Source organism: Ochotona princeps, chromosome 22 (genome assembly GCF_030435755.1).
Source record: "Ochotona princeps isolate mOchPri1 chromosome 22, mOchPri1.hap1, whole genome shotgun sequence".
Lineage (NCBI taxonomy): Eukaryota > Metazoa > Chordata > Mammalia > Lagomorpha > Ochotonidae > Ochotona > Ochotona princeps.
Window position 1 is genome coordinate 2,199,787 of NC_080853.1, and position 25,082 is coordinate 2,224,868.

Genomic DNA, 25,082 nt, shown 5'->3' on the forward strand with positions numbered 1-25,082 from the left:
AGAAACCCAAAGAGAAGGTCACCCCCCAAAATACCCAAGGCTTTAGACCCAGGCCATTTGGGCCTGTACCTCCTCCCGCTCGATGCCGGGACCATCGGCCAGCTGGCCGTCAGTCATGGGAATCAATTGTCTGGGGTTGCAGGTAACACACAGGACTCAAGTGGTTCTTTGCTCACATTTAATTTTTATTTTGATTTTTTTGAATGCTGCACAACACAATGTTTCATTTATTTCATCATTTATTTCATTTATTTCTTTATTTCTGATTGCTGCTGCTTTTTTTTTTTTTACTGAAAGAGAGAGGGAACTTTTGTGGCCTTTTTCTTTTTCTGCAGGCCGCCTTAAGCTTTCTAAATTTGGAATATTGAAGCAAGCTGGAGGGAAGGGGGGGTTTTTTAGAATCACTCGGGGAAAGGAAAGGTTGCGTTGTTAATCATGCCCTATGGTGGGTGATTAACTGCTTGTACAATTACTTTTACTTTTAATTAATTGTGCTTAAGGCTTTACTTAAATTTAGGGGTTCCCTTCTCACAGCAGCTCGTACTGGCGCAGGTGCATGCGCTGGATGATGTCACGGCAGTCGTTGAACACGCGGCGGATGTTCTCCGTGTCCACGGCGCAGGTGAAGTGAGGATAGCAGTAGTGGCGCCCATCTCCACTAGCAGTGCTGATTCTCTGTGGGCACAGACAAGGGACCTGGTCAGCGGGCACCCCTTCATGCATGGGGACAACTCTCAAGGCTCACCGAAGGGGTTTAAGAGCTAAAGGTGAGAACATGAGAGAGCTGGACGGTTGAACCCCTGCACTAGGGTTCAGGAAACCTCCATGCATGAGCCAAGAGAGCATGAGAAGCTAAGTGCTACTCACCAGGAACTCGTCGCGGATGAAGTACTTGGCCCGGGTCACGCGTGGGTCCTCTCCGGGCTCGGGAGTAGCTACAAGGAAGGCAGACATTTTATTACTTGAGGACGTGAGGGGTTACAGCGCTCACGTTGCAGGGCCACCGCCGCTGCACTTCCCTAAGTGGGGCGGTCTTTCCTGCGTTCCCTGCCCCAGCCCCATGGACCCTTGACGGCTGAGGCGGCAGCACGTGTCCCCACCAGAACCACGTGTACGGAAGGCGCACACACCATCCTCGGGAGTAGTGTAACGAGCAAATTCGGGAAAGTAGTCCTCGATCTTCGATTTCCCGGCGAGGACCTTCTCAGCCAGCAGGTCCTGCTTGTTGAGGAACAGGATCACGGAGATAGTGCGCAGCCACCTGACCAGCGAGAGAGGCACGGTGAGGCACGGCCCACGCGCACCCGCGGTCAAGCAGCAGCCTGAGGGCAGGGCTCAGCGCACACACCTGTTGTTCCAGATGCTCTTGAAGAGGTTCAGCGCCTCCTGCAGGCGGTTGGTCTGGTTGTCCTCCCGGATGACCATGTTGTAGCTGCTGCTGGCCACCACGAAGATGATGGCGGTCACGTCTTCAGTGCAAGAAAGGAGCAGCGGCACAAGTCAGGCGTGAGCAGGACCCTGAGCCAGCACCGAGAGCAAGTGCCCTCCCCGGCCCGCACCGCCCCGCACCGCCCCGCACGTCCTACCATTGAAGCACTGGATCCACTTGCGGCGCTCATCGCGCTGGCCGCCCACATCGAACATGCTGGAGGAGGGAAAGGAGACCCAGTTACCCCAAGGGCCCACCGCTCCAGCTCCTGAAGAGGATGGGACGGCATGGCCACTGGCCGTTTTCTAGAAAGTTCCATTGACTTACTGGAAGTTGACTTTGTCCACCTGGAACTTGGTCTCAAAGATTCCAGAGGTCAGGACGCGGCAGCGAAGCAGGTCCTAGAAGGGAAGGCTGGTCAGTAATGGCCACCACAGCAGCCCTGGTGGGCTGGGAGTGAGAGCAGGAGGAGCTCAGGGCGTGAGAGATGGGCCTGCATACCTGGTCGCTGGGGACGTAGTCAGCCTGCTTAATCACGTCAATCTTGTCCAGGAAACTGGGGAGGAAGACACATGGGTGTTCATAGGGCTCCCACCCACCCCACCCCTGTAAGGCCAGGCAGGGTGGGAGCTGCCATCCCCCAGCGCAGAGCAGCATCAGGGCAGCAGGACGCACTCACAGGGAACTAGGGAACTAGCAGTGTGTCTAGTGGCACCCAAGACCCCCCCACCAGCACCTACTCTATACCAGCAGCACGGGATGGTGGTGGGGCTCAGCTCTTTGTGTGTAAAATGTCTGTTTGGGGTATAACCAGGAGAGAGAACACTCCTGCCTGCCTGGCCCAAAATTTAAACTCTAATGAAATGGTGCAAGTTTGAAAATTGCACCTGCTGGGGACCCTGTTTTTTTTTTCAGAACACAGGACTTGGGGGAGGCAGGGGCTTTGCGATCGGGGCCCCTAGGACTGCCGTAACTTCTTCTCGACTTTGTCAGAGAACACAAGAGGCTGGCCCCCACGGAGGCCCTTTGGCCCTGGCCACTCCAAGCAGGAAGCACACAAGGCTCCCTTCCGTCCTGTCCGGTGCGTGCAACCCTCTACAGTTGGAAAACGCAGCTGGGTGGGTGCAAAGGGTCCGAAATACGGAAAACATCGGGGGCAGGGGTGTGTGTGTGTGTGTAATCAGTATGGGCAAACTAACGTTAAAATCCTTGCTTTTTTTCCCCTTTTGGGGGAGGGGGTGGCTGGAGGGAACTGTTTTAAAGTAGGCTGATCACAAATGAAACCACACAGGGAGAAAAGTCTATTTCAAGCCATCCTGTAAGTGTTTCCCCTTCCCCCGACCAGCTGGGAGTGAGTCTGGCACGAGGGGCCATGCCGCGTCGCCCGATCAATCTTACATCACAGCACCAGTCCGGGAACGGCTCCCCAGCCGCCCTGGCCAACAGCACGTTGCCATGGCAACAGAACCACAGTTCTATAAATAGCACCTCAGCACCAAATCTTGTGAGAGAGACATCTGGAAGGGGGCCACTCCAGCTCAACAAATAAAAATAGGCGGCTTAAGAAACGAGCCGGTACCAGTATGGCCACTGGAGCCCGGAAGGCCGCTCCCTGACCAGGCCGACGGGGCTAGGCAAGCCACCCTGGGGGTGGGGGAGGCCCCGAGAGAGCATTCAGACGTGTTGTTCTCCTTTTCTCAGAGTTCCCTGAAAACTTTTCCCCATCTGCTCGAGTGGCGCTGTTTTCACATAAAGTTTCAAGAATACTGGCAAGTTGGCTTAGGGAAAAAAAACAAAACCAAAACCAAAAAACCAACTCCAAATTTAAATGGTGTGACAATGCTGACAATACCTGGAGTGATTCCTTAGGCAATGGCTGTAGTCCCCACCCCCGGGCTCACAGCTGGGGTGGCGGAACCCTCCTCCGATCTGGTACCTGCACTAACTTCTGACTTGGATCCAAACTACAAATGGCAAACAATTCCAGGATTTCCATTTGTTTTGTGTTACTATAATTAGTGCTTCCAGCTTTCTGTTCAAACTTTTGAGAAAAATCAGGGCTTTGCTGGAGCAGGGGTGGGAGCTGGGGTCCCGGGCATGTCAGCACAGGAAAGCTGACAGCGCAGCTCCCAGAGACCCTGACCTGAGTCCATGGGTCCGCAGGGGACCCGCAGTCAGCCCTGCCAGCAGGGTGGCCAGCCCAGCTCCAGGAGGCTTGACCTGCAATGCTTCAGGCAGCAGTGAGCAACACCTCTGCCTTCCTGTGCCCTGCTGTGATCCTGGCGACCCCACATACGTGAGCAAAGGGTGACAATCCAGGGAAGGTGATGGGGACAGTCAGGCCCTCGGAGGCACGGGCAGGTTGGGCCTTGGCTAGTGGTGGGCAGCTTGCCCTGTACACCAGGGGACTCCAGGAAGGATGCCTCCTGGCTGTGACCCTGCCCCCCACCACCATGCCGCGCTGCGGAGGGGCATTGCTTGGGACTGGAAACCCACTACCACTTACCGTCCTTGGATCAAGACCCAATGGAAAGGAATAAACAACAGGAAAGAGAGCTCAGAAGTCAGGGTCACAGAGCAGCCCCTCACCTTCCAACGTGTAATGCTCGTTGGCCAAGCTAATGCGTTCTAAGCACCCCTTCACTGCAAGTGGACACGAGTGCTGTGCGCCCACAATAACGCTGCTGTGCTAAAAGGCATTACGTGCAAACGAGTGACTCGGACACACCTCTCGCTCTGCAGGTGGAGTACCTGGGTCCCTGTGCAGCCCATCTGTCCTGTGGGGCTGTGCACACGTGGACCGGGGGGCGCGTACTTACTACTGGGCGCAGTCGATCAGCTGGTACTCATTGGAGCGCTCGTAGCAGGCCCGCACGCCTTCATCCTCCCACAGAGCCTTGGCATGCTCATAGAATTCCTGAAAGGGAACACGAGCAGGTGAGGGGAGGCCCACCAGTCCAGAGCACCTCCAGGCCCAGCACCCAAGGGCTCGGCCCAGGAACCCCCCATTCCCTCCTCTGATGGTGGGTGATTCGCCTTGGGCCATGTTCCCCCCGAATTGTCTTTTTTTTGTTGTTGACTAATCTATGTAAGGAGACTGCCAGTGATGGGGTCAACGTGGTGAAAGCAAAACATCTCCATTTGGGAGACGTCCTTGCAGGAGAGTGTGAATTTTACCAAAAAGAACATGAAGTCCAGGTGTCGGTGTCCCTGCAGCAGGTCACGGTGCGAGGCATGGCAAGTTTGAATCACCAAAAGGCCAGAGAGAAGTTCATACAGGCACACCATATTTACTGCTTGAATTATTTTTTTCCATGCAAATATTATTTTAAAAATGTAACCTACTCATATTAATTAATATTACTTCCCTGGTAGTGTAAGTTTGCAGCCAAACCCATTTAAAACACGCAAATCTAGATTCCCACGAAAGCTTAACAAAAGCCAACAATAACTCATTATCTTCGGGCAGACAAGTCTCTTCCTTCTGGGCCCCATAAACTTGTCCGTCCTTCCCCTGGAAGGGGCCTGGGGCCCTGGCCTATTATGCGCTCCCTCAAAATAGACCCCTGCGAAGGCTGCCAGGCACCCAGGTCCAGGCAGGGCGGAAGACAATGTTTTTTTCTACATATAATGGAGGTCTTTTTTTTTTCTTGTTGTTTGCTGCATGGCCAGCACAGATATTCTTAAGCTTTAATATATGTAAAAAAGGTAACTTGTTTAAAACAAGACCATCTTCTACTTGGCACTTCATTTACACAGCCCGCAGTGCTTTGGGTGCAGAGTGGCCAGTCTGCTCCTGTTTGCCACAGTTAATGGTATTTTTGTCTGCTCTGGGATCCAGAAGAGGGAACGACTTAAGTCTGCCATGGCCCAGGATGTCTTCCTTCATAAAAACTGACCATTTAATGATAGAACTACAGGATTCAAATATGAGGTATTTGGGCGGGGGCTGAGGCCCAGGGTTTACAAGGAGACTAGAGGCCTGCCTGCCGGCCTTGCAGGTGAGCGCCAGGTGGGGGGCTCTGCCTGAGGGGTGGCGGGGGGACCGGGGACGTGGCTTACGGGAGGGAAATCAAAGTCAGGCACGTTCATCACGCTCAAGATGTAGTCCACTCTGAACTGGTTCTCAGGGTTGGCCAGCTCCACAGGGGGCACCAGGTTGCTCATGGCGGCCACGATGGTCTGCAAGGGATTTAGCACAGCGGTCAGGGGCACCGCCCTGGGGGCTGGGGGCGGGGCACAGGGGCACGGGAGTCGGGCACATACTTCAATGGCCTCCTTCAGGTTGTTCTTGATGTCCTGCACTTTGGTGGCCTTCTCACTACAGTGGGATTGAAGAGAAGAACATCATATTGCAAACTGTCGACTAAACGAGCTGCTTTCATCAAGATAGTCCAACTAATAAGCATAGTATTCTGTTGTTCCAGGAGGTGTGGGCTCAGATCTGTGCCAAGATTGGAGGCACCGCAATTGAAGGTGGTTTCAAATTAGAAGCACCTGGACGTGGCCTCAGGACATGCCCAGTTGGACCAGGTTGGCAGATTGGCACTGAGGTCAGGACAGGGTACCGTACCAGAAGCTGCACCCGTGTGCTCCCCTGGCTGATGGGGCCCACCCTTATCAGCACCCACTAGGAGGGGGCTGGGACCAGGGGCACACCCAGCTGCCTGCCTAGCAGGCCCAGAAGCCGAGTGCGGGAGGTGGTGGCGATGCCAGTTACAGGTCTCGGGGTCTGGGGGCTAGTATTTATTTGAATTGTTCCTGTGAGTTCTGCACACTGCAGCTAGCAGCAACTTGTAGCTATGACATCATAGCCTGGTCCCTTGACAGGAGCAGGACTGAGGGCAGACCCCATGCTAGGGATGTGGCCTCATGTTACAGAGGATTCAGAGCATTTTACCACTTTGAATTTTCACTCTGACACACAGGCAGGGTGAAGGTCTTGACCTGTGGTCTAGGGGTCTGGGGAGGCATGACCGTGCTGCCAGGGCCCTGTCAGAGGCCCAGAGGAAGCTGGCTTGGGGTTTCTATTTCCTGTTAGCACAGGTGCCGCAGCCTAGCTGCTCTTCAGCTCTCACACAGCACAGCAGCACATCACACAGAAGGCAGGCTCTCCGCCCCACATGGGGAAACGGAGGCAGGGAGGAGGGGGAGCTTAGCTTTTTCTTTTTTTTTTTTTTCTCTCGCTCACAGCAATTAGAAATTCCTCCTGAGATTCCCATTTGTTTGAAGACCCTGGCTTGGCTGACTGATCAGGAGTCACAGGGTAGACAGAAAGACAAGGCAGCACCCTGGAGCAGGACAGGGCAGGCCGCTCGGGTGGACATGCAGGGCTGCTCAGACAGGGGTTAGCAGGGCTGCGGGGAGCAGGAGAGCATCTGCCTGGGGAGGGGGCCATGGGCTTGACTGCCATCAGGCCCCGTGAGCCCAGCCTTATTCCCACGTGCTTATTCTGAAGAAGTGCTATGTAAATACGTAACTAGCGCGTGCACACTTATATGTATGTGGGGGTGGGTCTCCTTTCACCCTTTCCCAGGTTGACAGGGAAAAGGAAGCCAGGCCAGAGGGGCCTGCATCCTCAGCGGGATGGGGTGGGGTTACTGAGTCCCAGGAACCCCCTTGACATGACACTGTGGGCGTGGTCTCCTCCCTGGCCAGCCCCTCCCCTGTAGGCTGAGCAAGCACCCTGTGCTTGGCACCTGCAGAGCCAAAGTATACTTCAGAAACCATGCAACTCCAGCTCTGGAGGTCAGCCTCACTTCAGCTGCTGTCATGTTAAACGGGCATGTGTTCCGTGGTCTCCAACATCCATCCTGGACTTGAGAGCCCCTGGGGACCACTCCCCAAACGGGGACAAACGCAATCCCGTGCCCGTGAAGCAGGCTACATTTCACGGGCAGTGAGAGCCAGGGGCCTTGGCGAGGGGGCACGTTCTGGTAGGACATGCCCAGGTCCGCCTGGGGCAAAGGGGAAGGTATCTCGAGAAACGAGATTCTTTCATTCAGTTTGCTATTTTGGCGTAAGTGGTAGTATGATAATTGGAAAACTTCCATCTTCAAATACGGATATTCTGAGAACGTGTTCAGTATTCATCTACGTACGTGAATAGGTGTGGGAGGATATCAAGTCTAAAACAGCTAAAATAGAAATACGAAATCTAATTCGGGTGTGTAATACTAAAACATAAAATTCTTCCATTGAAGCAATTACTGTGTAGATGGAGATATTATCCTGCAGGCTGGCAGGGTTAGCATCACTCCTACTATCACTTAATGAATGTAACATTGTGAAATTCTGGGGGGGGAAAAAAGGTCTCCTCAGACAGTCTGAAGTACCTTCGCAAAAGCAGGGTATGCCAGTGGCCAGAGTTCTGACTGACTGGGAAACTGAGGCTCGGGCTGGAGTTGTCTGACCTTAGGGCTACGCTCGTCACCCCCCACCCCCTGCTCAGAGTGGCCCTTCTCTGCCTCGCCCCTCCTGAGCGCTGGGGAGAGGCCCGCGGGCTTCTGTACCTTGTCCTTGTGTTTTGGTGGGGAAAGACAGACAGGAGGAGCAGGACGAAGACAGACGCAAGACCCAGGGACTGCTGAGACATGCAGAGAAGTTTATTGATCACGCAAGTTAAGACTTAGTATCACTTGAGAAGAGTCAGAGGGCAGTGCAGGCAGGGTTAGTAGTAGGTTCGGGCTTGAGCACATCTAATTCACAACGGTCGCACAAGGACTTATTTCTCAAAGGCCAGCTTCTGGTACGGGAGATTGTCAAGCAGTCACTCGGCACGTGCCTTTTCTGCATTGTTGAGACACTTGTGTGTGTGCCAATCACGAGTTTCACTCCACTTTTGGGTGGTGGTTTTTTCAGGGATCTTTAGGGTCAGGTAGCAGGGGCCCCTCCCCCCTCCCCGCAGGCAACAGAATAGTATTCTTATTAGAAGTTCCTAAGGGCGAGCCATTCCAGCATGCAATGTGATAGGACATGGCCGGGAAGATGACGGAGCCACCATCTAGGGATAATATGTTCTAAAAGAAACAGATGAACAAATACGTGTCAGTTACTTTGTCCCCGGGCCGGGAGCCTTTGCCCTCCCCTCCGGTCACAGCAGCTAGTTCTGAGGTTCCCTAGGCTAAAGCCGCTCCGCGCTGCAGGCTGGGTAAGCAAGCAGGGCTGGAGCGGGTGACCTGGGATGCCTGTCTGCGTGTGTGTGATGGCTGTGGAGGTCCAGGAAGCAAACAAACCAAAAAAACATTCTTGATAAAGAACGGGAAAAGTGGGAGCCACGTAAGGCTCTCGATTCCCTGAGGCGGCGCACCCTGCACGGTCATCAACGTGATGGCTTCTAAAAGCAGAGGCCTGACCTGCCTCGCCCAGAGCGGCCGCAAGGTGCCAGGGCGCGCACCACCGGGGCTGCCGCACTGCGGGCTTAGAGGAAAAACAGCCCCCCCGCCCGGCCCCTGCTTCTCAGAGCAGTCTGAAATTTAAAAATTAGACAAAATCAGACCAACCACTGGGTGGATGGAATTTACTAGATACTTTAAAAAACAAGTAGCTGATTCAAATGGAGAGCTGGGGGAAGATAAAAACCATATGGAAAAACATCAATTCTCAAAATCCTAAACTGATTGTTTAAAGCTGAAATCTAGAACTTTCCCCCAGCTGGGTCTAATTATGCTTTAGGCATGGCCAAAAAAAAAAAAAAAAAAAGAAAAAGTTGTGTGCTCCACTTGCTTGACAGTGTTCAGTGTTTGTGTGTCGGCTGTGAGTGTGCACTGAGATGGGTGATGGCCCACGAACGACTAGTTCTTTCCCAGTGTGTGTCCTCGTCTCCCCGTTTTGTTTGTGACAACACTTTTCTGGTTGCGAATGTGCCTACCCATCGCTGTTGCTCCTGGCAGCCTGCGGGTCCTCTTCGCCGCCCCTTTTAAAGAGAGATTGAAAGCTCACCTAGTCTGCGAGGCATTGCGATCTCACACACCCCCCACACAGCCTCTGCAACATTCCAAACAACCAGCCACGGGCAACCGCAACGACCCACACGCCATCCTCCCGCTAGGGCCAGGGTGCTTGCTGCTAAGTCGCAGGGAGTCCACGGAGACAGCAGGCCGCAGGGGCAGCCAGGCCACAGGGGCAGCGGCGCCTAACCCAGCCCTCCGGGACTCCGCTGGGGCACGGGAGACGACTAATTGTTTCATGCTTCCACTCAATGAGCATGCACTGGGGAGCGGGGACAGTGACTGAACTCGCAGTTCCTCTGAGAACAGGCAGGGCTGCACTCTCCTGGGCCAGAACCCTCACTACTGATGCGCACACACGAGGCGGCGTCCTGCGGGAGAGCGGCCCATGATTTCCTGGTGCAAAATTAATGGCCTCCCTTACTGTGCTGGCAGCGAGGAAATCAGCTAGAAACTTATCTGTTTATTAGTAATTGTTTCTCAGAACTTAATTGCAACTATGTTTGGATTATGAAGCAGCAAAACAAACAAACAAACAAATAAACAAAACCAACCCCAAAAAACATTTTTTTCCTTAAAGGGCAAAAATCCTACAAACTACTCCCCCCCCAGTCTCATCTTCATAAACAGGAGGAGTTGCTCCTGGGGGGATGGGAGGGCAGCACCGCTGTATTGTAATTGATTAGCTTAGCCAACCTTAATGGCACCTTTTTCCCCGGGGCACTAAACATAAGGAAAACAGTTTCAAATTGGGAATCAGCCCTTTGACCTGTATTAATGAAGGCCAAATCTTGTGTTACTGTTAAAAACGTGCCCAGCAAGGCAGCCTGCGACCCCAGGGCGGGGGTGAGGCCTCTCCTCCTGCCCGCAGCCCACTCCAGAGACGTCAGGGTCACACAGCAGGAGGCTCAGTGGGACAAGACAGAAATAAAGGTCCCAGCCCCTAGGAAGGACACCCCTGGTATGTGGCTGTCTCGGCTAACTCTGACAAAGGGAAGCAACTACCTAGGGCTGCCTCTGGACAAGGAGTAAGAGGAAAGGCCAAATTCGAACTGAAATACAAGCCCTGCCTGTGTGATGGGCTGGCTTCCAGAGCAAGGGAAATCCTTTTGTTACAAATGTTAGAATTTCAGGGCAATCACTGGAGTATATAAAACTAACTTTTCTTCAAGGATGACTTACCCTTCTTTCTTGAGTTAAGGTAAACAGTATCCACTGTATCTTTCTACAAATGCCAGCCATGTCCAGTTTTAATCAAAATATTTATCCAGAGGGTACACGGTCATATTACTTTTGCTTAACTAGACTCATAAAGAAGCCTGCCCTGAATGTTGCAAGAGAAAAACTTATTCAGGATTTCTCTTTAAATTACAAATTCATGGCCGCAAGCCCGTTTCCGGTTTCTTGGGTACTGACAGGATGCCCACCTCTGCTGGCAGGGCTTTACTGAAGGGTACAGAGGGGATGAAGAATTCCAGAATTCTCTAACTTGCGACAGTCCAAGTGACTTAACAGCACATACGTGCACGCTGCCAGCTGAGAGTCATTCATGAAACTGGCAAGTTAGGGTTAAATCTGCCCGTGTTTCTGAATGCCAACCTGAAATGCCCACTTGGATGGGTGATGTCATCCTTTTCCAATCACCCCTTATTGATTTGTTGTAACGAATTCTAGAATATTCCAGAGCCACTTCGGGAGCTCTAGAAGGCGGCAGTTTACTTTTGGCTGCCCACTGCTTAGCAGGGCATCAAGTTGTGCCATTTTTGTGTCCTGGGGTGTGTATGAAGGGATTACAAGTATGACAGCCCCAATGTTATCTCCCCGTTGAAGGGAAGTAATAAACACAGCGGACGGCTTAAGTTTTCAATTGAATTCAGCTTTCAAAACAGGAAGGGGGCTGCTGACGGGCTGGGCTAGTCAAAGCAGGCCAGGGAGGGTCCTCACTGCTCGTAAACTGGCCATGTGACAACAGAGGTGGACTTGCAGGGAGGAAAAGCGAATTTCCTGATTTACTGCCCCTCCCCGTGGGCTGCATTCTTCCCAAGCAGGGCCCCACGGGCGAGGCATGTCTGACAGTGCGCACTCCTGGAGACGACAATACTCAGCGGCCCTACACTGGCAAGGAGTTTTCCTTTCTTCAGGACCAAGTATTGATTTTAAAGTAAATAATAAAGGGAACTGATATTCCCCCTGAACATTCGGGGGCGGGGGAAGAGAACCTGTTAGCCAGGGCTGCCACTTCCAAGGGCTGTGCGAGTAGCTCTGCGACACTGTCTCCCTCACAGCTGCCATGCTGCACCCTGCTGGGGCGGGGGCGTAGGGGAGAAGCCAGCAGCTGCGCCAGCGTGCCAGGAGAGGGGGCGGCCAAGGCGGGCGTTGGCCACACAGGGGACAACAGACCTGGCCTCAGAGGCCCTGTTGCTGGGCCAGGTGCTGCCAGCAGTCCTAACAGCAGGGGTGGGGAAGATGGTGTTTTATGGCACCTGATGCCTTGTTACGGTTTTAAAAATGAGGGGCTGGGGGCAGAAGCCCCTTTAGAAGAGCTCTCCCAGGCTTTCCTAATACGTTCACTGGCGAGCTCAGTGGAAATGGGCTGCCTGGCCCCTCCGACCTCCCTACCCTCCCTGAAGGTCAGTCTTAACCGGGTTAACTCTTAGTGCCCTTGCACAGATTTGACACTTACTCTCCATTAAACCCATTAACATGCAGGATCCTCATCTGCTTCACAATGGTGCTTTTACCAGATTCCCCAGCACCTGTAAAATGAAAGCAAGGCAGGTTACAGGAGCAGGGCAGGAGTTGGGCAGCTGCTTTTGTTTTTCCATCGAGGCAACACGCAGGCACAGAAGTAAATAAATCACAGAAACAGACTTGCAATTTGCCTTGACATTTCGACGCAGATAAAATGACTTCACTGTCCACCTGCAGTATTTCACCATCAGAATAACAAACAAGAATTAAAGCTTTTTGCTGCCTTCACGTGGTAGTTATTTTTTTTCTCTCCTTTGGATTTTAAAAATCGTGGGGTGGCAAAAAGAAGCAGTGATGCAATTTTGTCATGGGGAGAGCAGAACACTGAAAACTGTGAGACAGATTCCTTGAAATGTAAGCATGTACTGGCACAGCATATACAAGCGTGTCCTTAGCTCCATAATTCATTGTTTGTCAGATAGTTCATGGTTAAAATACCCAGGATTGGCAAACAATGCAATGCCCGCCACTGCAGTCCTCCACACCGGTCGCCATGCGGCACCAGGCAGTTTGGCTCGGGGCAATTTCCCACCCCCTCTGGCTACTGAAAAATTACTCCTGCAGCCCCCACAGGGCCCCCTTTTTCCCGCCCCCACTGTTCTAACACATTGTCTCTGGACACAACCATGTTGTGGAGAAAAACAGAAGAGCATCAATTGCCTGTCGTTTTCTCGAAAGCCAAATACACTTTTATATCCAACCCAGGGCTCGTGACCCCAGCAGCCCAGGCCTGCAGCCGCTGCACAGCAGTGAGGTGTAAGGAGAGGCCAAGACCTTCCATCCCAAGGCACAGCATCCCGATGCCACGCGTTTCTAACATTCCAACCCTTCCCCACTAAATGAACAGGGACCCAAGCCTCCATTTCAACCACCTTTCATTTGCTTTTTCAAAATATATTTTAAGGAAAAAAAATGCCATATTTCCATTAAGCTAGAGGGAGGACTGCTGCTATTCTGCAATTTTTTTGGGGGGGGTAAGAATCCACAAATAATCCCATGGGGGTGTGCGTGTTGTGAGCGTGCGCGCACTCTCCGCCTTTCTGTTAATTGTATTGTTTTTGCTCAATGCCCAGACAGCAAAGCACACCTCCTCTTCTGCGTTTTCCTAGGACTGTAATCAATATTTGTAAAAGTTAAAATTAGTTGCCTCAGAAATATTGACTGCAAAGCACAGTCTATTTTAATGGGCCTAAGTCACCAATTAAAATATTTTTAAAAGCAGCATTAGGTGCTCCCCCAAGAGAGAAACCAGGATATTCATCAGGATCCTAATTTTTGTCATTTCACAAGTGCTCATTTGCGTAACGCCTGGGATCTGCACGCACAGATTTGTGCCTCAGTTTCCCCATGGATGAAATTAGAGAAGCGGAGAGGAATGTTACTGAGCGTGAGCTTGTGGTTCTATCATTTAATTTTTATGTCATTAAGACAGGAAAGAGGTCTTGGGGCACTGCCCGTCGCCCTTTGGGGTGGGGAAGGATGCTAAGCATTGTGTCACTGGCTGGGGCCACAGATTACAGTGCTGGAGGCTATCAATAAATGCCATAGTAGAGCCTGGAGGCTGGGCACTTGAGGATGGTTAGCCCGCGAGGCAACGTGCGACTGGGGCAGGACTCTGACCACTGCACAAAAGGTGTGAGAAATCAAAGGCATCATTAGCATTGCACCTTGCCTTCATTAGCATTCAAACAGTGCTCAGATTCGAGATTTTTCCAGGGTCTACTCCAAGTCAAATCCTATGCACATTAATACTCACATCACACAGTCCCACCTTTAGAAGGCACCATTTAATAACGGAAATGGCAAATGTAAAAGACACTAAAGAGACCGCTTTTCACTTAATTCATAATATTCTGCTTCTATCAATCTGGGCCCAACAGAACAAAGGCATGACCGACCCACGGAAGAACAAACCAAACGCCGCCGCGGGGGGACAGCCTTTCTTATTTCATGCCTTACAATCAGGCTGTGTTGCTCAAGAGTGACCATGAGCGAGGGCTTAACCTAGCAAATTCATAACTTCATTCAGACAGCTAAATTACTCAGGAAGTGGAAAACCTCCATTGTAATTAATGCGCGTGTAATTTTTCTGGTCATCTCAACTATCTTTTTATGCCAGTTTGGCGTCCCCCCGCAGCTAGCCCGAGTGGAAAGCCGTCTCCTTAGGTAACCACTTTTTTTTTTAAATTTTGCCAAAGAGGAAAACCCGCAATCAGAAGAAAACCCCAAAATCAAACAACCAAATGTCACTTGAACAAACAACCAATTAAGCTTTTTCTGGTCGCCTCCCACCTGAGAAGTCAGCTCCTTCGAGTGCTCGCAATCCCCCTCCCACCTCGAAAAGGACAATTTTCAAAAACAACAAAAAAAACCCAGCCATTTCCAGACCAAGAAGCCATTTCCAGACAAATGTCATTTTCCAGTGTTATCTGATTTGCGACTGTCTTTTTTTTTTTTCCTTTTTCACATAGCACTCCCAATGTGGCCAACTAACAGGAATTTTTTTTTTTTTGCTAATGGTTTATGACGAGGGGGGAGCAGCTGCTACAATTAATTCTCTTCTTTGCTTTTCAAAAAGCCTGCAATTCTGGAAGGGGAAGAAAAGGTCATACTGTAAAATGACGTGTCATCTGGCTTCAAGGGGGACTTTGCGCACTAACGCTCTCCGCGGTGGGGGGGGTCTCCCTTCCTCGGCTCCTCCTCGCCCCTCCGCCGCCCGCTCGCCACGCACCCAGTCGCGCACCGCGCGCCCGCCTCCCCGCGGCGCCACGACTCGCGCGCCCCCTCCCGCACCACCTTCGCCGCGCGCGAGGGGCTGATGTCACCGCCCCCCCACCTCCGCGGTCACTTCCCCCCTCCCCGACACACACACACCCCAACTCCTCCGGCGCGGCACCCCCCAGCGTGGCCCCCTCCAGCTTGGGGGGGCCCTCGCCCAAGAAATCACACACCCGGCGGAGACGGCCCCCCGCCCGCTACCCCATTTCCTGTCCCCAAAACCCTCTTTCTGTCGCAGTCTCAGGAGCCCCGCGGCCTCCCTTCCCCCTCCCAACACGCACCCCAGCCCCTGGCGTCGTGTAGGCCTCGCGGAAAGGCGGGGAGGGGGAGAGAAAGGGGGGAAGGCCAGAGAGAGAGGACAGGGACAGTCAGACTGACCGCGGGCAGAGGCGGGCCGGCCGGGAAGGCCCCCGCCCGCTCGCTCCGGCGCCCGGGGGTCCCCCTTCCGGCCTCGCCCCCTCCGAGAGCCCGCGAGGGGCGTCGGGCCGGCCCGGGAGCGCGCGCGCGCCCGGGGCGGGGGGCGGGCTCGGCGCGCAAGGCCTGCGGGGCGCCCCTGGGCCCCGGGCCCGGCCGGCGCCCCCGCCCCGCCCTTACCCAGCAGCAGCAGGCGGTGCGTGGCCCGGTAGACCTGCTTGTCCTTCTGCAGCTGCTTCTCGATCTTCTTGTTGGCCTCGCGCTGCGCCTTCTCCTCGTTGCGCTGGTCCTCGGTCTTACTGTTCCCCAGGCAGCCCATGGCGGCGGCGGGGCGCGGCCGGGCTGCGGCGGCGGCGGCGGGGCCGGGCGGGCGGCCTCACGCGGGGCCGGGCGGGCCGGGGCAGCGCCTGGCGGGCGGGCCGGGCGCGGACTCGGCTCCTCGGAGGAGCGCGCGGGGCGGACTGCGGGGCGCGGGCCGCGGGGCGCGCGGCGAGGAGGGAAGGGCGAGCGGCGGTCGGACCAAGGGCTGCGCGCGGCTCCCCGCCCCTCGAGCCGGAGCCCAGGGGTGATGGCCGCCTCCGGGGCGAGGCGGAGCAGAGCAGGAGCTGCGGGAGCTGCTGCCGCCGCTGCCGCCGCTGCCGCTCTTATTGCCTCGGCCCCGGCCCCGCGCCGCCCCGACCCAAAAGCGCCGCGGCGGGCGGGGGGAGGCGGGGGGAGGAGGAGGCGGCGGCGGCGGCGAGGGGGGTGGGAGGAGGAGGAGGAGGAGGAGGGATGAGGAGCGGCCGCGGCGGCGGGGAGGGCGGGCGCCGGCGGAGGGAGGTGGCCCGGCGAGCTCGGGCAAAGGGGGGGGGGTCCCTCCGCCTGCGTCCGGCCGGGCCTCAGCGGGCCGGGGAGCCGCCCCCCAACCCCCGGGCCGGGGCCCCAAGCGGGCCGGCCGGAGGGGGGAGAAGGGGCGTCTCCGCGCCATGGACGACCCCTCGCACGACACCAATGCTCCACCCCCCCTCCCCGGGGCCTGCGGGGCGACGCGGCCCCCCCAGGCCGGCTCCCCCCCTTCCCGCGGGCGCCGCCGAGGGGCCGGGGTGGGCGGGAAGGGAGGGAGCGCGGGCTCGAGCCCGGACTTAGGAAAATTTTCGAAAAGACAGAGCCAGAGAAAGAGAGCTGGGAGTGTGGAAAAAAGCGAGGCAGGCATGAACCAAAGCACAGGGCAACCGAAAAGGAAAATGTGTCCACACGCACACACACACACACACACGACAAACACCGTAATCAAAACCCACACTGCACAGCGATGGTGGTGTCTGGGGGGCGGTGGTGGGGTGACGGGGTCTGACTAGATGAGCCGCTCGTCGCGCCCCCGGCGCCGGGCGCCCCTGGCCCCCGAGCGCCCGCGGCCTCTGCGCTTTGCGCGGCTGCCCAAGTAGGAGAAGAAGGCGCAGCCGAGGAAAACTCGGAAGCAGCAAGTGGCCCCGAACACGAAGCCGCAGCCACGGCCCTGCTCCGTGCGCTTCTGCAGCAGGAAGTTGAGCACCCACGAGGGGCTGCGCACCGAGAACACCAGGAAAACGGCGAGGGGCAGGTGGGCGCTCAGCGCGCCGGCCTTGAGCGGCCCGGGGCGCCACACAATGCCCCCCACGCGCGGCACCGCGTAGTAAGCATCGTCCTCATCGCCCGAGTCCGTGTCCCACTCGGCCCAGGCCCTACTCGTGCCCCCGCCGGCGGCGCCCTCGCCGACCCCGGCGGTGCCCTCCGTGGCGCCCTCGCCGCCCTCGTCGCCGTCGGCGGCGGCGGCGCCCGCCTCGGGGCCAATGGCTTCCTCCGGGGCTCCGGGCGCCTTCGTCATCTTCGCCTTCATCATCTTCTTCTTCTTCTTGTGCAGCATCCTCTCCAACTTCTTCATCTCCTTCTCCCTCCTCTTCTCGTCCTTTCTCAGCTGCTCCAGCAGCTTCTTCTCCACCTTCCTGCGCTCCTTGTCGCTCAGGAACTTCTCGGGAGGCGCCTCGCGCGCCGGGCTCTTCGGGGGCTTCTCGGCACCCCCGCTCTTCCGCGCCGCGCGTGGAGGTGGCTCTCTCGGCTGCTCGGCGAGCGCTGCAGCCGCCGCGGCAGCTTCGGCAGCCACCTCGGCAGCTGCTGCGGCCCTCTTCTCGCTCTCCGCCGCTGCCCGGCCCTTGAGCTTCAAGGCCATCTTGAGCATGGTGGCTCGGCCACCTCGGGGAGCTCGGCTCGCGCCTGGCCCGAGCGCCCCGCTTGCCCCCGGCCTCGGGCTGTCCGGCCCCCGTGCGCCCCGTGTTTCGAGGAGAGGGGCTCCGCCGCTGCGGTCCTCGCAGCGCTGTCCCGGGGCCGCGGAGGGCGGCCGCCCGGACTTCGAGCTGGCTGCCTAGGAGTTAGCGCCAAAAAGGATGAGCAAACGAAAAAGGGGGTGAGAACAAACCAAAAAGCACCCAACAACAGCGGGAAACCAAAAAGCACCGAGAAATGTCAAACAACTCAAAAAAGAAAAAATAAACAGAAGAGGGAGAAGAGCGCGAAGGCGCGATGGCACCACTTGCTGTTACCCTCAGGCGCTCCTTGGTTTGGCTCTTGGGCACGCCAATGGAGAAGAGAAGAGAAAAAGAGAGAGAATTGGGGGATGCCCGGGCGGCGCGGGGCAGGGCAGCGGCGGCGCGGGGCGCCCCTGCCCTGTCCCGGCCCCGGGGGGCTCTTGCCCGCGCCGGGCGACTCGCACTTCCGCGGGAGGCCCCTGCGCTCCCCGACTTACATGTGAGTGAGGTGCACTCACACGCAAGGCAGCGCCCGCTGGCCGCCCGCCGCCGCTGCCCCGCGCCGGGACGGGTCCGCTCCAGCCGCGGTGCCGCAGCCCGAGCCGGAGAGAGCGAGCGAGCGAGCACCGCGCCAGGCCAGCCACCTGACGCAGCCCGCTTCGCGGTGCCGACGCGACTGAGTGTCCCCGCCGGGCACGGCGTTTTCTACCCGGGCCCGATGACGCCCCAGCCTCTTCAGAGGACGGACCCATAGCTGTGGCCCCTATAAAGCGAAGGGGAAGCGCGAAAAACCGGCCCACTGAGGACGCACCCAAACGCGTCGCCACGTAGCGTGGGGGGTGCAGGCCGATGAGGGGGCGGCGCTGGTATGAGTGGGGGGCACCGACGGCGCAGGGGTGGGGGGCACGGGCGTGCCCAAGACAGTGGGCACCCGACCCCGCCTCCCAGACCTGCCTCCCAATTTTCGGTGAGTGGTGTAGCCCTGGGCAGCGTGCAAAGTGTGCGACGGCGGCGCCGCTTACCCCTGCTGTGCGCCTCTCACCTCCGACTTCCCGGTTAGTGCACGCACGCGAGAACCGCACCGCGGCCGCATGCCCGCCTGCCTGCCGCGCGCACCCGCCTAGGTAGGTGCCCGCAAGCCCAGGGTGGCGCGACGCCCGCCTGGGGCTCCGGATCTGCAGATGAGAGGCGCCATGGGGACTCGGAGCCCAGCTCCTCACGGAAGCAGGCGATGGCCGCCGGGCTGGCCGTCCTCCCAGGTGCGTCGGGCGGCGTCCCTGAAACAAAGGAGAAAGTAGTTTATTGCACTGGAACTTGGCACCAAGAATGGTTCAAAACTCCACCAAGTGACCCCTCTCTCTGTCCCTGCACTGGGACGCGGTAGAGCGCCCTGGCTTGGGGGGGCAGTAACACTGAAGCTCTCAATCACTTGACCCGCGCTTGCCCACGCATCCTGGGACCTTGCTTGAGCCACTTGTCTGCTTGGGTGCAGTTCATTCATTCATTCATTCAACAAGTGTGTCTTCATGCCTACTGCCAGGTGAAGTGGGGCAGCCAGGTGACAGAGTCGGACCCCATGCCTACCGTAAGGGTACCTTGGGAGGTTGGGTGGTGGTAGGAAGAGAACACAACAGAAAAAGAAACCTCTCCATAGCTGGGAACACCTAGGGGCATGGGCCAACTGTCAGAAACTTGCAGAAGCCTTGAGCAAATGTTGGGCATGGTTGCAACAGCTCTCTCAAAAGAGAAAGACGTTCAAGCGGCCAGCCCAGGCCCACTGCTCCACTCACTGCGCAGCCTGCAAGCCAGAGGGGGCGGCAGGGCAGGGTGCCTCCGGCCGCCATTCCAACCAGGCCGCCCCCTCTGCGGAGCTGAAAGGCCAGCAGGGGGCAGTCCAGAGTCACCACAGAACTAACTCCCTGACCACAGACCCCAGGCTGTGCTGGGAAGGGGCTGCGTCCACCTAGCACACAGGTGCCAGAGCACCTCTTCCACACCCAAGTCCCACTCTGCCTTTCCCCAACCTGATTAGAATTTACCTGAACTCGGGATCTAGCTTTTATATGTGTGTGTGTGTATATATATATATATGTATATATATTTTTTTTCCAAAAACAAATTTCTTGAGTCAATCTAATTCACCAATGATCATTTTTTTAAAAAAATTTGGTACAAGACTTTTAAGAGGGAAAAAAAGATGGTGTTCATGGACTGCATTTGTTCAGAAGCTGAGCAAGCACGGTGTACCTCCCAGGCCTAAGGTAGCAGATACTACCTTGATACACAGTTCTACAATGAGTAGAAGTTACTATTGCCACCTTTGCCTTTGAGAGAAGGATCCCACCTGAGCTGTAAGAGTGAGACGCCCCCCATCTTACCCTGACACATGTTCTGCTTCTAGGCAAGGCACAATCAAGGCCTCTGTCCTACAAATATGTGGAGCGAGGTCAGGCTGTACTCCTCGGCCCCTAGCCTAGCAGGCCATCCTTGAAAAAACAATGTTGTTTTTGAAATGTAGAGTCCAGCGGATGACTAAGCACCAATGGACAGAACTGTCAGTTTGTAAATAAAGGTAGCAGGTACAAGCCAGGGCGTATGGGCATGCCAAGGGTACCAGGCGCTCTAAGACCCAAGCGGGCTGTGGGCCGTGGCCTGTTTGTTTTTCTGTTTTTACTGGAAACAAAGTCGAAGAAGAGATTTTTTACTGAATTCCATGCGGGAGCTGACAGCAACCAGTTTCCAGCACAGCCACTGACCTCCCCAGGCCCTAAAACTTTACCATTTTTTTTAAAGCTTTCACATTTAGAGGCCACTACATGTGGCCTTCTCAAGTGAATTAGTAATCTATTTTAACAGGCCCTTAGCATCATGGTTGCAACAGTCCAGACGGAAAGTTTTTCAATGGAAGGGGCCCCTTCCTTGGGCTCAGGCAGACTGAAGAAAGGTTGGGCTCCTGAGGGAGACAAGGCCAGAGCACCATGGGTGAGGGACAGGTCCCTCGATAATCTCAACCACCAGCTAGCTCACCTAGTGGCACAGCTTGGTTGACCCTCAGGTCTCACACGCAAGGCCCCTGCTGTGCTCCTGTTTGGGGACAGGAGTGCTCCTGGCCTTTCGTTAGTCGGGATCATTGCAAGTTATTTTCAAGAGCTCACGGAAAAGGCAATTATATCATTTTAACAACTTAGCAAACAAAAAATGGACTCCCACTGAAACAGCCTTAGTCCTAATGTTTTCACCACAGTATTTAGTGTTTCCACGGGGCCTTCTGCCTTCCAAGCATGCTCTGCATGTTCATTCAACTGCTCCTGCTAGCAGACACTGCTTCAAGGCGAGGCTACACGTAAGAGGAAAGCGGGTATTGTCAGAACATGCCTTCTGATGCCAGCCATGCCTGTAGGACAGCCCCAGCATCGGGACCATGCGAGTTCTCCAAACCCTTCATGTGCTGACTCCTGGGGGCACTTTTTTCTTGTCATATTCACTAGTTTAGTAATGTTGACCCCACATGTGAAATGCAGGCAGGCTGAGCAAGCCCCAGTCAACAACAACGGTACACCAACAGACCTCCTTGCTCTCTTGCAGGTGAGAAACTAGGCAAGGGTCTCTCCCTTCAACAGGAAAGTTAACTTTTCCTGTAGGAAAATATCCTTCACTTCCCTGGGGCAGGGGAGGGGGATTTCACGAAGACTAAAGATAAGGGGAGAACCTGTTGCTGAACATGGCCTTGAAGATGCAAAGTCACCCAGGATGGGGACTAATCCAGGGAGACTAGTTAAAAATTGGCTGGCCCTGGTCTGGGACAAATGAGATCCCAACTCTGCCATCTGCTGTGGTGGCCAAAGCCTCCTCTCTCTAGTCTCACTTCCACATGCTATTGGTAAAGCCTAAATTAAGCAATGTACGCGCCATAATTACTTCCATCTAGGAATGTGGGTACCTTCTCATCGCTTTGGCTTTGCCCACACACATTTGCACTCAACTTGAAGACCACAGAACTAGAGTTCCCCTTGCCCCATCCACCCATTTGCAAGAGGAGCGAACGTGGAGGCCCCCCACTGAACAGCTCCCCCAAAGGCAGTGGCCTCGCCCTGGAGCAATCCCGTGCAGCCTGTGCGCAGTGGGCCTTCGAGTCTGCCAGGACACTGCTGCACCGCAGCACCAACGCTGCTGTCCTGTTCCAAGGAGCAGGACTGGGCCAGAGCATGGCATCCAGTGGGAAGGAGCCGCTCTGCCCAGGTCACACGGCCCCGGGCAGGGAAGGCCACCTCTGCCCAGGTCACACGACCCCGGGCAGGGAAGGCCACCTCTGCCCAGGTCACACGGCCCCGGGCAGGGAAGGCCACCTCTGCCCAGGTCACACGGCCCCGGGCAGGGAAGGCCACCTCTGCCCAGGTCACACGGCCCAGGGCAGGGAAGGCCACTACATCCTCAGATGATGGGTCCTTTTGTGCTAATTACATTGGGGGAAAAAACAAACAAAAAAACACAAAACACAGTCAAGAATGTTGCGGACTTTACAGAGATAGCATTTCTGTCAGAAGGCAGATAGGCTTGGGAGTCAAGAGCACAGTACTGGATGAAGTATAGGTGACTAATTCACTGACAAACCCACTAAAAGGGGGCATTGCACACACCCTCCCCTTCTCCAGCATTTAATAGTAAATTAAGATTTGCAGGTGAGGACCTTGAAGCTCCCAGGAGGGAAGAAGCGGCTGGAAGCAGAACGCAGCACCTGCTCTGTGCAGATGTACACAAAAATGCCAACAAAGGCCAGCTTATGCCCCGGGAGGGGCCAGCCAACAGGCATGGCATCTTTGCAGGCCTGCTCTCTCTCTTATCTCAGCCTGCCACCTCCCACGAAATCCCCTAAGGGGTTAATAAGTGAACAGTAGCAGCTTGGAATAATTCATGCTTTTCCCCTAAGGAGCGTTAAATACCAAGCTGCTCATGCCAGAATCAGGCTCCAGCTGTGACCTGTGGGGCTGAATTTTGGACAGGGGCTCAAGTGACAGTGACAACAGTGTACGTGTTGTATGCCCAGCTCAGCTGCAAACTGACGCCCGACTCACATTTTTCCCCGATTAATGGGAAAAATTTATCTGGTGGCCACTCCAGTGCCAGCCAGGAAAGATGCCACGAAGGACCATGTGTGCCTGGGCTTCACCAGAACCGTCAGCCTCATGGGAGAATGGAGCCCTGGTTTACTGATCCAAACGTGAACCCCCCCCCCCCACACACACACAGGAAAATGGAGCCAGACCCGTGATGTCTGGGAAGGCAGAGAAGAAACACAACTGGCTGTTCTGGGTTGCAGAGCGAGCAGGTCGGTCCAGCAGCTTGGCTGCAGATTTCAGCAATCGAAGCAAGCCCAGAGTTCTAGAAATTGTGTCTCCCAAATTGGTATTATTAGAGGGAGTGGCACACAGCTAGGAATGCAGCCTGCCATCTGTAACGTGCTCATTATACCTATTTTTATCCTAGGGTTGCAGTGACCTAACACGAAGAAATCCGAACTCGGCCAAACCAGTCCTTTGTCCAGAAGACACAGGGACACCATGGAGGTGAAGCCCCTTCCCCTGCCGAGTGGTCACTGGCTGCCTGGGGCCACGCTGTGCTCGAAGACTCAGCTAGCTGCATTTAGGGAACGTGGTGACCCAGCCTGGTGGTTCTGGTGGGATGCCTGTGTGCTGGCTAAGGGTGCGGGACCAGCCAGTGCAAAGCACACCCTTGGGTGGTCCACGCAGGAGGCCTTCATCCCCGCCTGCACTGCTCATGGAACCCTGTCTTGGTTCAAGGTGCTACCACATGGCTGAGCCACACCGAGGAAGCTGACGAACAAACACCCAAGCCGCTGCCTAGTGTGATCCCAGCCTTCACATTTGAATATGATGTATAAAACACCCTACCTATAATTTACTTTGCACATCCTTACACGTGTTCAAGAACTTCCCCCGTGTGTGACACTAACTACATGTCCATAAGATGCAGGGGCTGGGACAGAGGAGGCAGAGGGTGGGAACGGAGGAGCAGGACCCACTCTTCTGCCTCCCCTTGGCCTCCAGGCCACCTGCTTCGCTTGTCATTGCAAAGAGATGGGGGAAAAAACTCCCACAGGAGTCTGAACTGGCCGGGTGTGAGAGCAGAGAGGATGTCCTGTCTCGGGGTTGGCGACTTAAAGGGAAGGGTCGGGGGAGGTCTGTAGCGGTAAGAGTTCCTAGCCCTGCTTTCTGCTTGCTGGCTCGAGCTGCCTGTAAGCTAAGATGAAAGGGCAGATGCCTTCCGCTGCCTCTACATTCTAAGATGGCTGCGGGCTGCAGAGTCACCCTACAAGAGTGCAGCCAGCAGTCTGCCCGGACCAGGCCCCCTGCACGGCCCCTATGCCGGCTCCTCAGAGCGCCGGCTGGCTCCAGGGCTGCCTTGCAACAGACTGGGTGTTTGGGCTGCCCTGAGGCAGGTAGTCGGATGTGTGGCCCGGCTCAAATGCCTGGGCAGATCCTCATCTGTGAACAAAGCATCTGGAGGCTTTGTCAGGACGGAGCCTTTGACCGAGCTGACGGGATGCTTTGGTGTCGAGCAAACAAAAACCCAAACCCGCGTCAACGGGGCCATTGGAATGAGGAATCTGTGGATGGGGCAAGGCTGTAGGCAGAGCGGGAGCATCCGTTAATTGTAGTGAGGAGAGTCTGAGTTTTGGGTGTGCTGAGTGAGTCCAGAGCCACCAAAGGGAGGAGCCTCCATGTTACACTGCTCCTAGTCTCTGACGCCTGTCGGGCCTCGGCGTCCCCCTCTCTAGCACTCCGCAAAATGGAAGTATCTGGGTCAGCAGCCCTCTAATGCTGGCCAGCACTAATTCTGACATGAGAAATGAGCTCGATTCCCCAGCCGTGATTAACTTCACGAACACTCCCCTTAACCCACCTCATAGTCTGTCTCAAAAAAAAAAAAAAAAAAAAAAAACTATTTTCATTGTCTAAAATGCTTAATTTTTTAAGGGGGTCAGATTCCTCAAAGACTGTCCTTATTGCAACAAGAAAGTGTCCTCTGACCCCCAGGCTCAGCATCCAACCGCTCTGCCACTGTCCTTCCCCGCATGCCACACTCCTGCCACACAAGGACAGCCGAGCGCTCGGAGTCCTCGCTGCTTTTACCTTCCAGGCGGAGCTGCTAGCTGCTAATACTGCTTTCCACGCGGGAAAGGGGGAAAAATCGGTTTGAACTTATTTCTCAAATGATTTTCTTTTCTCCTCTCTAAATTGATCCACTGGAAAAAAGAAAGACAAGAGCGAGCCCGGGGCTGCTGTGCAGCATAGCCGCTGCACGAGTTCGGAGCGTCGGCGTTAGGACGTGGCTGCGATGCAGACCGCAGCTGCTCTAGGCGATGGCAGACCACCGCCAGCTCCCCCAGGGCTCTGCAGATGTTGCGCTTTGCCTCCGAGTCCCTGGACTAAGTATCCGAAATAAGGTGGTTTCACTCAGCAGTGCCCAGAATTCGCTCAC

At 55.5% G+C, this 25,082-nt stretch overlaps 1 protein-coding gene across 11 annotated transcripts in view; it reads right to left on the bottom strand.

Annotated features, from left to right (window-relative positions):
• Window positions 1-317: 317 nt before the first annotated feature.
• GNAS (GNAS complex locus) overlaps window positions 318-25,082 on the bottom strand; it is a 42,939-nt gene continuing 18,174 nt past the window's right edge. The window contains exons 1-13 of one of the 11 annotated variants that reach the window (XM_058679235.1): window positions 18,080-18,264; window positions 12,062-12,134; window positions 9,300-9,344; window positions 5,696-5,753; window positions 5,492-5,611; window positions 4,249-4,346; window positions 1,931-1,985; window positions 1,757-1,830; window positions 1,587-1,645; window positions 1,349-1,469; window positions 1,131-1,261; window positions 868-935; window positions 318-675 (exon numbers count right to left, since the gene is read on the bottom strand). In XM_058679235.1, the coding sequence (XP_058535218.1) occupies window positions 529-675; window positions 868-935; window positions 1,131-1,261; window positions 1,349-1,469; window positions 1,587-1,645; window positions 1,757-1,830; window positions 1,931-1,985; window positions 4,249-4,346; window positions 5,492-5,611; window positions 5,696-5,753; window positions 9,300-9,344; window positions 12,062-12,096 (1,011 nt within the window). In that variant the 5' untranslated portion in view covers window positions 12,097-12,134; window positions 18,080-18,264 and the 3' untranslated portion in view covers window positions 318-528. Of the gene's footprint in view, window positions 676-867; window positions 936-1,130; window positions 1,262-1,348; window positions 1,470-1,586; window positions 1,646-1,756; window positions 1,831-1,930; window positions 1,986-4,248; window positions 4,347-5,491; window positions 5,612-5,695; window positions 5,754-5,801; window positions 5,805-9,299; window positions 9,345-12,061; window positions 12,135-15,501; window positions 15,990-18,079; window positions 18,265-25,082 lie in introns of those variants that run through there. The other 10 variants (XM_004585930.4, XM_058679232.1, XM_058679231.1 and 7 more) reach the window with 10 other exon arrangements.